This window comes from Dreissena polymorpha, chromosome 5 (assembly GCF_020536995.1).
Source record: "Dreissena polymorpha isolate Duluth1 chromosome 5, UMN_Dpol_1.0, whole genome shotgun sequence".
In the NCBI taxonomy this organism is placed as follows: domain Eukaryota; kingdom Metazoa; phylum Mollusca; class Bivalvia; order Myida; family Dreissenidae; genus Dreissena; species Dreissena polymorpha.
Genome location: NC_068359.1, coordinates 105,826,854 through 105,842,187, shown reverse-complemented (window position 1 = coordinate 105,842,187; position 15,334 = coordinate 105,826,854). Strand labels below are relative to the sequence as shown.

Genomic DNA, 15,334 nt, shown 5'->3' with positions numbered 1-15,334 from the left:
CAATCAGCAGAAGGTTCACATACTGTTATGGACACAACTGCTGTTGCAGTTGATCAGAAAGAAGAATTTGACAAAGTTGAACCAAATGATTTTCATGTTCCTAGCTCAAAAAATGGGCAAGATAATAATAAATATGATATGTTTTTAATAAAACAAGCAGGTCATGTTTATATTGATGAAAGAAATGATGTGCATATAAGATTTGCTAATGAGTATTGTCATGTTAATGAAAGTCAGAATGTTGCAATCATTGGAAACATGATGGAAATATACTGTGGCAATAGTGGTACACCTGTCCAAATCAGCTATATTGGGACAGATGACACAGATGCCTATATAAGCACATATCAACATGACCGGATATCTGCAGAACAGCATAGTGAGGACATCCTTCTTCACATTGGCTCCCATGTACCTGAGGCATTCAACAGAAGACAGCATGTTGATATTGTTAAAAATATCAGTCAACAAATTAACAAAAAGGACAAGAAGACAATACAAATAAGTGGTTCAGGAGATGAAACAAGAAAAACTGTGGTTGAAATAGGGTTCACAGTGCAATGTGAAAGTAACTTAAATATGAACATTGAAGGATCACGTATTGAATGTGAAAAGGCAACAATAAACAACAATTTTCCTAACATTGGGAATGAAGAACAACTAGTAATAAATGGTTATTCCCCTGCAACAGAAAATCATAGAGCAGATGAACACAATATTCATGAAATACCCATTTTCAATAAATTAAATAAAGATTACAATTCCTCAGATATTGCAACAACAACAGCAGCTAGTCAAACTTTTCTTGAACAATTTCAATCAGACAGAAATTTAGTTTTGACCAAACAAAAGTCAGACTTTCTTTCCAATAAACAAATAACAGCTGAAATAGTTGTTGATACCCAATATGCAGACTATGAGAGGTCTTCAACAACCACTGAACTGCCTTTATACACTACACAACCTGTGGATGGTGTGTCTACAACAATGATAAATGTTGGTATCATACAGGAAGCAGAAGAAAGCAATATGTTTAAATTACCAGTAGATAATGTTTCAACTGCAAAACTCCATAAGCAACTTAATAGGTCTGATATTATTATTGAAAGATTATTTTTGGTTGGAAATGCTGAATTTGTAAATACAAATTCATCGAAGACTGATGTAGAGTTAGGATTTCCGGAAAACTGTAAAAGTATTTATGATATCAAGGCAGAAGATAGGCTGTTGAAATTCAGATGTCCTGATAACAATATAAATGTTTTAAATATCCAAGTCCTAGAGACAAAGTCAAGTCAGGTGTATGTGAGACAGTCCATGAGACAAGAGCAGTATGATGAGGAGACTGGTGCTAACGACAGAGTCTTCATTCATCTTGGAGGTCTGGAACACTCAGTCATCCACAGTGATTTTGATATTCTGAAACTTGGCCAGCTGGAGCCAACAAGTGTGGCTGTTAATGACATCAATATGAACAGCACTAAGCCAAGTGTGCGAGTAATTGAAATGGATTTTGAGAAAAGCTGTCAAAAAGGCCATTTATCATCTTACTTGGATAAAGAAGGCACTGTCATCTATTGTTCTCACAGAGCTGATATTTTTCCGGATGAAGTATATAGTGCCACACCTGCTGTGACGAAAATTGACAAGCAGAATTATAGAGCATCTACATCAACAAAAGATGATGTTGATAAGAAGTTATATTTAGAAAGCAATGATGTAGTTGAGACTACACTTGAAAGTACAGAGTCACTTCTGGAAATGAGAAGGGGAGACCTGAGCAAGCAGGACTTGAACAAGGAGTACTCTGATGCAACTGACGTCCATTCCCCTTCCAGAACATTTCATCTTGGACTCAATGAGAACCTGGAGATTGATATAGGAGGCAGCTGCAATATTAGATATGAAGCCATGCGAGTAGATGGCAGTGTTGTTCTAAAGGGAACAGTTGGTTCAGATACATTCATTATCAAGGTACCTGTGCATAGTGAGCTGACAGCTAATAATGCTAACACATTGTCAGGGTTCCAGCAAGATGAACAGGATGCATACAGGGAGCTATTGTACAGTGGTGCTGATGGAATTATTACTGGAACTGAGGTCACTCTGCCTGGGATGGGAAACAACCAGGATTTGACTGTACAAGAAGTGTTCTTTGCTAGTAGGAAAAGGTACATGGAAGGTGCTGAAAACAGTGATGAGTTTTCAGCTCCATATAAATTGTACAGAAAACCAGTAGCCCTTTCAGGACAGTATTCCAGAATGGATCATCATACTATTGCCAGACACAAAAGGGAGGATGCTGGTGTTGTAGGTAATCATATGGTTCTAATCTAATGATAGGATCAAGTGTTCTTTTATATTGCATTGGTAGATTTAAGCAGGTTTTTTATGTACAGGTAGGAACAAATATAAGGTTTGAAAGTAGGAATTGGTCTTTCTTCAAATAAAGGTATGTATCTGAAGAACAATGTTGCTGTTGCTGTAATTAATAAGGAAATGCAGATATTTACTGAGCGCGATTTTGAAGGGAAGCAAGACAGAAATCTCTTGGTTTAACTAGCCCATATAGGTTGCAGGTAAGATCCTTGCCAAGACTTTTTTCTATACACATTGTTATTTTGTATGTTGATATTTTGCAGGTGTACCTGGTAGTTGCAGTCCACCATTTTTCAACTCGATTGCCGATAGATCCGAGCAATGTCTTCGCTGTTTCTGCTTTGGACACACCATCCAGTGCTTCAGTAGTGAGCTCAACGTATCGAGGGTAACCACTCTGCTTTAAGTACAGTAGAGTCTAGTCTCCAGGGTAACACACTAACAACATTATTCTAGACTCAACTCCAGGGTAACCACACTACTAACAGTACAGTAGAATCTAGTCTCCAGGGTAACCAAGGTACTAACAGAACAGTAGAAACTAGTCTCCAGGGTAACCAAGGTACTAACAGAACAGTAGAGTCTAGTCTCCAGGGTAACACACTAATTAAATAACTCTAGAATCTAGTCTCCAGGGTAACCACACTACTTACAGTACAGTAAAATCAAGTCTCCAGGGTAACAACACTACTTACAGTACATTATAATCTAGTCTCTAATCTAGTCTAGTAAAATAATTTACATCTTTATGTTCATACTTATTAGTACATGTCCAAAATGAAGGTGAACAGTTTCAATGATAGTCATCAGTTATGTATTGTATATGTTGTAGATTTCCCTGGTCAACAGGCTGCAGTTCGTGAAGGAGGATGTGGCTGGTGGCAGGACAGACCCCATAGACGCCACGCTGGTTAACTACCGTGTGAATACTGGAGAACACGAGGTACTGGACATCTCACGCAACCTGCCTGCTGGCAGGTATTACTGGAAACTACCCAGAGAGTTCCTGGGTGACAGGGTAAGGTTCACTTCTTACATTGATCAGATTCTATATCCTAGTTGTTGTTATTCATTGATAATATTTACGGTATTTCCTACATATCAATCTTATTTATTTTAGACTTTTTCTAGCACTGCTTTTGATGTTTTCCAGTTGACAAGCTATGGGGGTGAGTTGAAGTACACAATCTTCTATGAGATCGGGGGCAGAGAGGAATTAAGAATCAGTGATGTGGACGTTGTCCTCAAGGTAGGGCCCTCCTGGACACATGTTTCAGAAGTCTACTGTTACTGTCACCTGACTGACTGGTCATTGTGACTGTGTATTGTAACCTTATAGCCTTAAGTTCATAAGAACATTATTTTGAATCTATTTGGTTGTATTGAATAACTATTGGTTTTCATAGATATGTGTATTATGTGCACTGCAGATTGCATTCTTTGTTACCAGGGTAATGGAATCACACTGTTCCACAGAGCCAAGACTGTACCAAAGCCAGGTGTTCAGACTTCCATATCTGTACAACTCATTGAGGTGAGTTCATTGGAAGCTTACGTAAATACATACATACATACGTACGTACGTACGTACGCACAAACAAAAATGCAAACAAATAAACTTACAGACAGACAGACAGACAGACAGAGAGACAGACAGACTTACACACCCACATTTTGAATATGCAAACATCTATATAATCTGTTTGTGTGCTGCATGTATGTATTGTTTTGTGTGTTGCAGGGCGTGTGGGAGAGGTCAGACAAGACAGAGCGGCGAGGTGACACACCTGTAGACTCCCAGTACGCTGACCGCGCTGACCTCATGATGGCGCTGGCAGATGTTGAGTACATTCTCATACGGGGCAAATATGACAGGCAACAGACCACTAGCAGGTGCGTACAACACTCTTGCCTACAGAAATATAGGGTTCAATTGACCATGGTTTTCTTATGCAGCTTGACTTAAACAGATTCACAAATCTTAAGTCTGTTTATATGATTTGTGTATACTGGAGCTGATTAAAGTCTAGTTTTACAAAAGTCTTAATGCACAGAAAAATCATGTGGTTTCTATGAGTCATGTGGTTTCTATGTGCCATGTTGTTTCTATGGGCCATTTGTTTTTTTAGCCATGTGTGTTCTATGTGCCATGTTGTTTCTATGTGCAATGTGGTTTTTATGAGCCATTTGTTTTTTAAACCATGTGTGTTCTATGTGCCATGTGGTTTTTATGTGCCATGTGGTTTCTATGTGCCATGTGGTTATATGAGCCATGTGGTTTCTATGTGCCATGTGGTTTCTATTTGCCATGCAGTTTCTATGTGCCAAGTGGTTTCAATGTGCCATGTGGTTTCTATGTGCCATGTGGTTTCTATGTGCCATGTGGTTATATGAGCCATGTGGTTTCTATGTGCCATGTGGTTTCTATTTGCCATGCAGTTTCTATGTGCCAAGTGGTTTCTATGTGCCATGTGCCATGTTTTTTCTATGTACCATGTGGTTACTATGTGCCATGTGGTTTCTACGAGCCATGTGATTTCTATGTGCCATGTGGATTCTATGAGCCACGTGGTTTCTATGTACCATGTGGTTTCTATGAGCCATGTAGTTTCTATGAGCCATATGGTTTCTGGTGCCATGTGGTTTCTATGAGCCATGTGTTTTTTTTTAGCCATGTGGTTTCTGGTGCCATGTGGTTTCAATGAGTCATGTGGTTTCTTTGAGCCATGTGGTTTTTGTTTACCATTTGGATTCTTTGAGTCATGTGGTTTCTATGAGTCATGTTGTTTCTATGGGCCATGTGGTTTCAATGAGCCATGCATGTTTTTTAGCCATGTGGTTTCTTTGAGCCATGCGGTTTCTATGTGTCATATGGTTTCTATGTGCCATGTGGTTTCTATGAGCCATGTGGTTTCTATGTGCCATGTGGTTTCTATGAGCCATGCGGTTTCTATGTGCCATGTGGTTTCTATGTGTCATGTGGTTTCTATGTGCCATGTGGTTTCTATGTGTCATGTGGTTTCTATGTGTCATATGGTTTCTATGAGCCATGTGGTTTCTATGTGCCATGTGGTTTCTATGAGCCATGTGGTTTCTATGTGCCATGTGGTTTCTATGTGCCATGTGGTTTCTATGAGCCATGTGGTTTCTATGTGCCATGTGGTTTCTATGTGCCATGTGGTTTCTATGAACCATGTGGTTTCTATGAGCCATGTGGTTTCTATGTGCCATGTGGTTTCTATGAACCATGTGGTTTCTATGAGCCATGTGGTTTCTATGAGCCATGTGGTTTCTATGAGCAATGTGGTTTCTATGTGCCATGTGGTTTCTATGAGCCATGTGGTTTCTATGAGCCATGTGGTTTCTATGTGCCATGTGGTTTCTATGAACCATGTGGTTTCTATGTGCCATGTGTTTTTTTTATTCAGGATTGGAGGTGTTTCCCTGACGACTGCAGTGAAGTATCCCACGGAGCTGGGCCAGGCCTACCTGGTTGAAGAGTGCACCTGCCCCACAGGATACACCGGACTGTCCTGTCAGGTATTGTACACTGCCCCATGGGCTACACAGCTACACAGGACTGTCTTGTCAGGTATTTTATACTGCCCCACAGGCTACAGTGGACTGTCATGTCCAGTATGTACAGGGGGTCCCACGGGTGCACAGGCCTGTCAGGTATGTACACTGGCCCCCATGAGGTACACTGGCCTCTCCTGTCAGGTATGTACACTGGCTCCCATGAGGTACACTGGCATCTCCTGTCAGGTATGTACACTGGCTCCCATGAGGTACACTGGCCTCTCCTGTCAGGTATGTACACTGGCTCCCATGAGGTACACTGGCCTCTACTGTCAGGTATGTACACTGGCTCCCATGAGGTACACTGGCCTCTCCTGTATGGTATGTACACTGGCCCCCATGAGGTTCACTGGCCGCTCCTGTCAGGTATGTACACTGGCTCCCATGAGGTACACTGGCCTCTCCTGTCAGGTATGTACACTGGCCCCCATGAGGTACACTGACCTCTACTGTCAGGTATGTACAGTGGCTCCCATGAGGTACACTGGCCTCTCCTGTCAGGTATGTACAGTTGCTCCCATGAGGAACACTGGCCTCTCCTGTCAGGTATGTACAGTGGCTCCCATGAGGTACACTGGCCGCTCCTGTATAATATGTACAGAGGGTCTCACAGGGTACACTGGCCGCTCCTGTATGGTATGTACAGAGGTTCCCATAGGGTACACAGGCTGCTCCTATCAGGTTTGTACACTGGCCTCTCCTGTATGGTATGTACAGAGGCTCCCACAGGGTACACTGGCCTCTCCTGTATGGTATGTACAGGGTGTCCCACGGGGTACACAGGCCACTCCTGTCAGGTACTGTACTGGCCTCATCTGTCTGAAAAACCCCATTAGGGTACCTAGGGGTATACTGGCCTCTCCTGTATGGTATGTACACTGGGTCCCATTGGGTATACAGGCCTCTCGTGTCAGGTACTGTACTCGGGATCCAACAGGCTATACAGGCCTCATCTGTCTGAACAAACCACATTGGGGTACACAGGCCTCTCCTGTATGGTATGTACAGACCTTAAATAAACATTCAGGGGTACACAGGCCTCTACTGTGAGGTACTGTACTAATCACACCTTACTCAACACTTACCTTTTTTTATTTTTGTGGCCTTATTTACCAAATTATGCATATTGTTAATTATATATTTTCCATATAGTTGTTAATTTCATTCATATTTGACATTCAGTGTGTTAATAGCAGCAACTTAATAATAATCTAAACTGTGCCCATGCATTTTTCAGACCTGTGCTGATGGGTTCACCCGTGTTAAGAGCGGCCCCTACCTCGGTCAATGCGTGGCGTGCAACTGCAATGGTCACTCTAATGATTGTGATCCCTACACTGGACAATGCCTTGTGAGTCATTGACCATACCCAATTTGTTGTGGGCATTGGACTTTCAAACATGCATGTGTAGAGCTGCATGAATTGTTAAACATTACATGTTAATTTTGCTTTACTGTAGAATTTTTGCTTCAGATACTTTGTAAATGCAGTTAAAGTATTGCGATTAAAAGTAAAGCAAATAATACAAAAAATGCAATTATACCTGATATTGTGGATAGTGATACAGGTCAATGGTATTGTAGAACTGCAGACACAACACGCAGGGTCCCAACTGCCAGCTGTGCCAGGATGGTTACTATGGTGATGCCAGAACTGGGACCCCTGATGATTGCAAGCCTTGCCCTTGTCCACTTACAGAGGCACCCAATCAGTATGTCTGTCTGCATTGTAAATCACTGGTCAACTGGTATCATGTAACAGAGGCACCCAATCAGAATGTCTGCACACTAATTCACATAGCCAACTGGTATATATGTATCATCAATGTGTTTGATACTATTATTATAATTATATTCAAACATCTTTATTTTATGTCTGCATCACTAACCTTTTATTTGCAATGTCCTTCATGTCTGCATTCTCTATTAAATGCTGTATTGCTATGCAGGTTCAGCCGTACGTGTTACCTGGACACTGACAGACAGGTGACATGTGCTGGCTGCCCTGTTGGCTACGAGGGTCGGCGCTGTGAGGTCTGCTCCCGGGACTATATTGGCAACCCACTGACCCCTGGAAGCACATGCAAGAAGAAGCAAGGTATAGTAATATTAAGAGACATAGGCTTCCCATTAAATAGACACATAAAAACCATGAACCAGACCAATTTGACTTGTTAATCAAAACAAATTGTTGTTATAACAATTAACAACATGTTTTCTCATGTGGTATTTAAGCACAATAACTTACTATTGCATGGGCTGTATACACAATAACTCACCCACACATTGGCTGTATACACAATTACCCTCACATGGGCTGTTGGCTTAATAACTCATCCTCACATGGGCTGTTGGCACAATAACTCACTCTCATGTGGGCTATAGGCACAATAACTCACTCTCACATGGGCTGTTAATACAATAACTCACTCTCATGTGGGCTATAGGCACAATAACTCATCCTCACATGGGCTGTTGGCACAATAACTCACTCTCATGTGGGCTATAGGCACAATAAATCACTCTCATGTGGGCTATAGGCACAATAACTCACTCTCACATGGGTTGTTGGCACAATAACTCAATCTCACATGGGCTGTTGGCACAATAACTCACTCTCATGTGGGCTATAGGCACAATAAATCACTCTCATGTGGGTTATAGGCACAATAACTCACTCTCACATGGGCTGTTGGCACAATAACTCACTCTCACATGCGCTGTTGGCACAATAACTCACTCTCACATGGGTTGTTGGCACAATAACTCACTCTCATGTGGGCTGTTGGCACAATAACTCACTCTCATGTGGGCTGTTGGCACAATAACTCACTCGCACATGGGCTGTTGGCACACTAACTCACTATCACATGAGCTGTTGGCACAATACCTCACTCTCACATGGGCTGTTGGCACAATAACTCACTCTCACATGGGCTGTTGGCACAATAACTCACTCTCACATGGGCTTTTGGCACAATAACTCACTCTCATGTGGGCTATAGGCACAATAACTCACTCTCACATGCACAATAACTCACTCTCTGTCTCATGTGGGCTGTTGGCACAATAACTCACTCTGATGTGGGCTATAGGCACAATAACTCACTCTCACATGGGCTGTTGGCACAATAACTCACTCTCACATGGGCTGTTGGCACAATAACTCACTCACGCGTGGGCTGTTGGCACAATAACTCACTCTCACATGGGCTGTTGGCACAATAACTCACTCGCACATGGGCTGTTGGCACAATAACTCACTCTCATGTGGGCTATAGGCACAATAAATCACTCTCATGTGGGTTATAGGCACAATAACTCACTCTCACATGGGCTGTTGGCACAATAACTCACTATCACATGGGCTGTTGGCACAATAGCTCACTCTTATGTGGGCTGTTGGCATAATAACGCACTCTCACATGGGCTGTTGGCACAATAACTCACTCACGCGTGGGCTGTTGGCACAATAACTCACTCTCACATGGGCTGTTGGCACAATAACTCACTCTCATGTGGGCTGTTGGCACAATAACTCACTCTCATGTGGGCTATAGGCACAATAAATCACTCTCATGTGGGTTATAGGCACAATAACTCACTCTCACATGGGCTGTTGGCACAATAACTCACTATCACATGGGCTGTTGGCACAATAGCTCACTCTTATGTGGGCTGTTGGCATAATAACGCAATCTCACATGGGCTGTTGGCACAATAACTCACTCTCATGTGGGCTATAGGCACAATACGGTAACTCACTCTCACATGGGCTGTTGGCACAATAACTCACTATCACATGGGCTTTTGGCACAATAACTCACTCTCACATGGGCTGTTGGCACAATAGCTCACTCTTATGTGGGCTGTTGGCATAATAACGCACTCTCACATGGGCTGTTGGCACAATAACTCACTCTCATGTGGGCTATAGGCACAATAACTCACTCTCACATGGGCTGTTGGCACAATAACTCACTCTCACATGGGCTGTTGGCACAATAACTCACTCTCACATGGGCTGTTGGCACAATAACTCACTCTCACATGGGCTGTTGGCACAATAACTCACTCTCACATGGGCTGTTGGCACAATAACTCACTCTCACATAGCTTGTTGGCACAATAACTCACTCTCACTTGGGCTGTTGGCATAATAACTCACTCTCACATGGGCTGTTTGCACAATAACTCACTCTGATGTGGGCTATAGGCACAATAACTCACTCTCACATGGGCTGTTGGCAAAATAACTCACTCTCACAAGGGCTGTATGCACAATATCATGCCCTCATATGGACAGTAGACACACTTAATTACCCTCAAGTGTACTGTAGACCCAATAGATCATCCCATTTTGGCAATTGAGATAATGGACACTATTTGATTGCTTTCTTTTCTTCAATAATATATTGAGTGTTGTATGAAAGTGACTATGTTTGACTTTAATGTTCAAGTATATTGTTACAGAGGGTGTGTGTGACCTTCGAGGCAGTGTATCCAGCCAACCAAACCCTCTCACTGGCAACTGTATATGCAAGGTATGAATGGAACTGCCATCTGCAGAACAATCAAAACACAACCTGCACTTTCAGTCTATGTGTAAACATTAAAATATATCTTTTTCTTTCTGTAAGTGAATGTCAAAAAGCTGGTATTAAGATATTACAATACACAATTTAAAGTTATGCAAAAAAAGGCTTCAAGCAATTATTTCTGCCAATGATATACCTTGATTTACATTATTATAGACTCAATGATTGTTGTTTTTTCTTCAGAAAAATGTAGATGGAGTGCTGTGTGACAGGTGTAAGCCAAACTCGTTCTACCTGAGCTCCAGCTATGAGCTGGGCTGTGTCAAGTGCTTCTGTATGGGTGTGTCAGAGGACTGTCAGAGCACATCATGGAACCGCGCACAGGTCAGTCATATGGAACATTTGGTAGTGCCACTCACAAATAACATTTCAATAGACATATAATATAGATGTGCTATTCTATTGAAGTAAATTATATTTGTTGTTTAAATAAAATCTTTAAAGAAGTCGTTGGAAATAGAGAACAATTTTTATCACTGTCAGATGTTTTATAGAGCATGGCTGATTTTCCAGGTCAGTGTATCGTTCAGCCGAGACTCGTCAGGGGTGCAGATAGCTGACATGTTGGCTGTACCTCTGGCTAACCAGCAGGTGGCTGTGGACAGGAACACCAGAGAGCTCACATACAGGGGCCAGGCAGACAACGAGACCCTGTTCTGGTCTCTTCCCCCTGTCTTCCTGGGAGATAAAGTGCACTCATATGGAGGAGCTCTTAGATTCACCCTCAATTTCCGCTCTACATCCTCAGATCCCATTGTGAAGATATCAGTGAGTGTAGCATTCTGAATACTGCTCATTGTAATCCCAAGACTGATAATTTAATTGCAGAAACTAAATTATAAATAAATAAATAAAAAGAACAGTTTAATTAAAGAACTGTTCAAATTGTGTCAAGATGATAAGGTACAAATGCTCCCTTTTTTTTAAATTTAAACTTCAATGTGGAGTAAACCCATTCAATTTGTTAGTGGATTTTCTTGAAGTTCTCTGTCCAAGACAGATAATTTTGAAACATTATAGTAATTAAATATAAACACATGTGTGTTCCAGGGTAACGACATTGACCTTCTACATCGTGGGCAAGTGAATGTGCAGCCAGGCAGACCCGTGTCTGTGGCCATCATGATGTATGAGGTGAGCATGTAGACAGACACCTGATGGACTGAATTCAAGCAGTCAGTTCTGGTCAGTGAGCATGTAGACATACACCTGATGGACTGAATTCAAGCAGTCAGTTCTGGTCAGTGAGCATGTAGACAGACACCATATGGACTGAATTCAAGCAGTCAGTCCTGGTCAGTGAGCATGTAGACATACACCTGATGGACTGAATTCAAGCAGTCAGTTCTGGTCAGTGAGCATGTAGACAGACACCAGATGGACTGAATTCAAGCAGTCAGTCCTGGTCAGTGAGCATGTAGACATACACCTGATGGACTGAATTCAAGCAGTCAGTTCTGGTCAGTGAGCATGTAGACAGACACCAGATGGACTGAATTCAAGCAGTCAGTCCTGGTCAGTGAGCATGTAGACATACACCTGATGGACTGAATTCAAGCAGTCAGTTCTGGTCAGTGAGCATGTAAACAGACACCAGATGGACTGAATTCAAGCAGTCAGTCCTGGTCAGTGAGCATGTAGACATACACCTGATGGACTGAATTCAAGCAGTCAGTTCTGGACAGTGAGCGTGTAGACAGACACCTGATGGACTGAATTCAAGCAGTCAGTTCTGGTCAGTGAGCATGTAGACAGACACCTGATGGACTGAATTCAAGCAGTCAGTTCTGGTCAGTGAGCATGTAGACAGACACCAGATGGACTGAATTCAAGCAGTCAGTTCTGGTCAGTGAGCATGTAGACAGACACCTGATGGACTGAATTCAAGCAGTCAGTTCTGGTCAGTGAGCATGTAGACAGACACCTGATGGACTGAATTCAAGCAGTCAGTTCTGGTCAGTGAGCATGTAGACAGACACCAGATGGACTGAATTCAAGCAGTCAGTTCTGGTCAGTGAGCATGTAGACAGACACCTGATGGACTGTATACAAGCAGTCAGTTCTGGTCAGTGAGCATGTAGACAAATACCTGATGGACTGTATACAAGCAGTCAGTTCTGGTCAGTGAGCATGTAGACAAATACCTGATGGACTGTATACAAGCAGTCAGTTCTGGTCAGTGAGCATGTAGACAGACACCTGATGGACTGAATTCAAGCAGTCAGTTCTGGTCAGTGAGCATGAAGACAGACACCTGATGGACTGAATACAAGCAGTCAGTTCTGGTCAGTGAGCATGTAGACAAATACCTGATGGACTGAATTCAAGCAGTCAGTTCTGGTCAGTGAGCATGTAGACAGACACCTGATGGACTGAATACAAGCAGTCAGTTCTGGTCAGTGAGCATATAGACAGACACCTGATGGACTGAATTCAAGCAGTCAGTTCTGGTCAGTGAGCATGTAGACAGACACCTGATGGACTGAATTCAAGCAGGCAGTTCTGGTCAGTGAGCATATAGACAGACACCTGATGGACTGAATTCAAGCAGTCAGTTCTGGTCAGTGAGCATGTAGACAGACACCTGATGGACTGAATTCAAGCAGTCAGTTCTGGTCAGTGAGCATGTAGACAGACACCTGATGGACTGAATTCAAGCAGTCAGTTCTGGTCAGTGAGCATGTAGACAGACACCTGATGGACTGAATTCAAGCAGTCCGTTCTGGTCAGTGAGCATGTAGACAAATACCTTATGGACTGTATACAAGCAGTCAGTTCTGGTCAGTGAGCATGTAGACAGACACCTGATGGACTGAATTCAAGCAGTCAGTTCTGGTCAGTGAGCATGTAGACAAATACCTGATGGACTGTATACAAGCAGTCAGTTCTGGTCAGTGAGCATGTAGACAGACACCTGATTGACTGAATTCAAGCAGTCAGTTCTGGTCAGTGAGCATGTTGACAAACACCTGATGGACTGAATACAAGCAGTCAGTTCTGGTCAGTGAGCATGTAGACAGACACCCTATGGACTTAATACAAGCAGTCAGTTCTGGTCAGTGAGCGTGTAGACAGACACCAGATGGACTGAATACAAGCAGTCAGTTCTGGTCAGTGAGCGTGTAGACAGACACCAGATGGACTGAAAACAAGCAGTCACCAGATGGACTGAAAACAAGCAGTCAGTTTTGGTCAGTGATCATGTAGACAGACACCAGATGGACTGAATACAAGCAGTCAGTTCTGGACAGTGAGCATGTAGACAGACACCCTATGGACTGAATACAAGAAGTCAGTTCTGGTCAGTGAGCGTGTAGACAGACACCAGATGGACTGAATACAAGCAGTCAGTTCTGGTCAGTGAGCATGTAGACAGACACCTGATTGACTGAATTCAAGCAGTCAGTTTTGGTCAGTGATCATGAAGACATACACCAGATGGACTGAATACAAGCAGTCAGTTCTGGTCAGTGAGCATGTAGACAGACACCCTATGGACTTAATACAAGCAGTCAGTTCTGGTCAGTGAGCGTGTAGACAGACACCAGATGGACTGAATACAAGCAGTCAGTTCTGGTCAGTGAGCGTGTAGACAGACACCAGATGGACTGAAAACAAGCAGTCACCAGATGGACTGAAAACAAGCAGTCAGTTTTGGTCAGTGATCATGTAGACAGACACCAGATGGACTGAATACAAGCAGTCAGTTCTGGACAGTGAGCATGTAGACAGACACCCTATGGACTGAATACAAGCAGTCAGTTCTGGTCAATGAGCATGAAGACAGACACACGGTGGACTGAATAAAAGCAGTCAGTTCTGGTCAGTGAGCATGAAGACAGACACCCTATGGACTGAATACAAGCAGTCAGTTCTGGTCAGTGAGCGTGTAGACAGACACCAGATGGACTGAATACAAGCAGTCAGTTCTGGTCAGTGAGCGTGTAGACAGACACCAGATGGACTGAAAACAAGCAGTCACCAGATGGACTGAAAACAAGCAGTCAGTTCTGGTCAGTGAGCATGTTGACAGACACCCGATGGACCGAATACAAGCAGTCAGTTCTGGACAGTGAGCATGTAGACAGACACCCTATGGACTGAATACAAGAAGTCAGTTCTGGTCAGTGAGCGTGTAGACAGACACCAGATGGACTGAATACAAGCAGTCAGTTCTGGTCAGTGAGCATGTAGACAGACACCCTATGGACTGAATACAAGAAGTCAGTTCTGGTCAGTGAGCGTGTAGACAGACACCAGATGGACTGAATACAAGCAGTCAGTTCTGGTAAGTGAGCATGTAGACATACACCAGATGGACTGAATACAAGCAGTCAGTTCTGGTCAGTGAGCATGAAGACTGACACCAGATGGACTGAATACAAGCAGTCAGTTCTGGTAAGTGAGCATGTAGACATACACTAGATGGACTGAATACAAGCAGTCAGTTCTGGTAAGTGAGCATGTAGACAGACACCAGATGGACTGAATACAAGCAGTCAGTCCTGGTCAGTGAGCATGTAGGCATACACCAGATGGACTGAATACAAGCAGTCAGATCTGGTCAGTGAGCATGTAGACAGACACCAGATGGACTGAATACAAGCAGTCACCAGATGTACTGAATACAAGCAGTCAGTTCTGGTCAGTGAGCATGTAGACATACACCAGATGGACTGAAAACAAGCAGTCACCAGATGGACTGAATACAAGCAGTCAGTTCTGGTCAGTGAGCATATAGACAGACACCAGATGGACTGAATACAAGCAGTCAGTTC

The 15,334-nt window shown here is 43.0% G+C and overlaps 1 protein-coding gene across 5 annotated transcripts in view; it reads left to right on the top strand.

The window, feature by feature from the left end:
• LOC127881858 (basement membrane-specific heparan sulfate proteoglycan core protein-like) overlaps nucleotides 1-15,334 on the top strand; it is a 198,207-nt gene that overhangs the window by 113,563 nt on the left and 69,310 nt on the right. For all 5 annotated transcript variants that reach the window (XM_052430022.1, XM_052430024.1, XM_052430023.1 and 2 more), the window contains 13 exons: nucleotides 2,643-2,767; nucleotides 3,212-3,397; nucleotides 3,533-3,628; nucleotides 3,830-3,913; nucleotides 4,121-4,272; nucleotides 5,808-5,919; nucleotides 7,196-7,309; nucleotides 7,543-7,670; nucleotides 7,908-8,056; nucleotides 10,432-10,502; nucleotides 10,740-10,880; nucleotides 11,070-11,324; nucleotides 11,607-11,690. In XM_052430022.1, coding sequence (XP_052285982.1) covers nucleotides 2,643-2,767; nucleotides 3,212-3,397; nucleotides 3,533-3,628; nucleotides 3,830-3,913; nucleotides 4,121-4,272; nucleotides 5,808-5,919; nucleotides 7,196-7,309; nucleotides 7,543-7,670; nucleotides 7,908-8,056; nucleotides 10,432-10,502; nucleotides 10,740-10,880; nucleotides 11,070-11,324; nucleotides 11,607-11,690 — 1,697 coding nt within the window. The remainder of the gene's footprint in view (nucleotides 1-2,642; nucleotides 2,768-3,211; nucleotides 3,398-3,532; nucleotides 3,629-3,829; nucleotides 3,914-4,120; nucleotides 4,273-5,807; nucleotides 5,920-7,195; nucleotides 7,310-7,542; nucleotides 7,671-7,907; nucleotides 8,057-10,431; nucleotides 10,503-10,739; nucleotides 10,881-11,069; nucleotides 11,325-11,606; nucleotides 11,691-15,334) is intronic.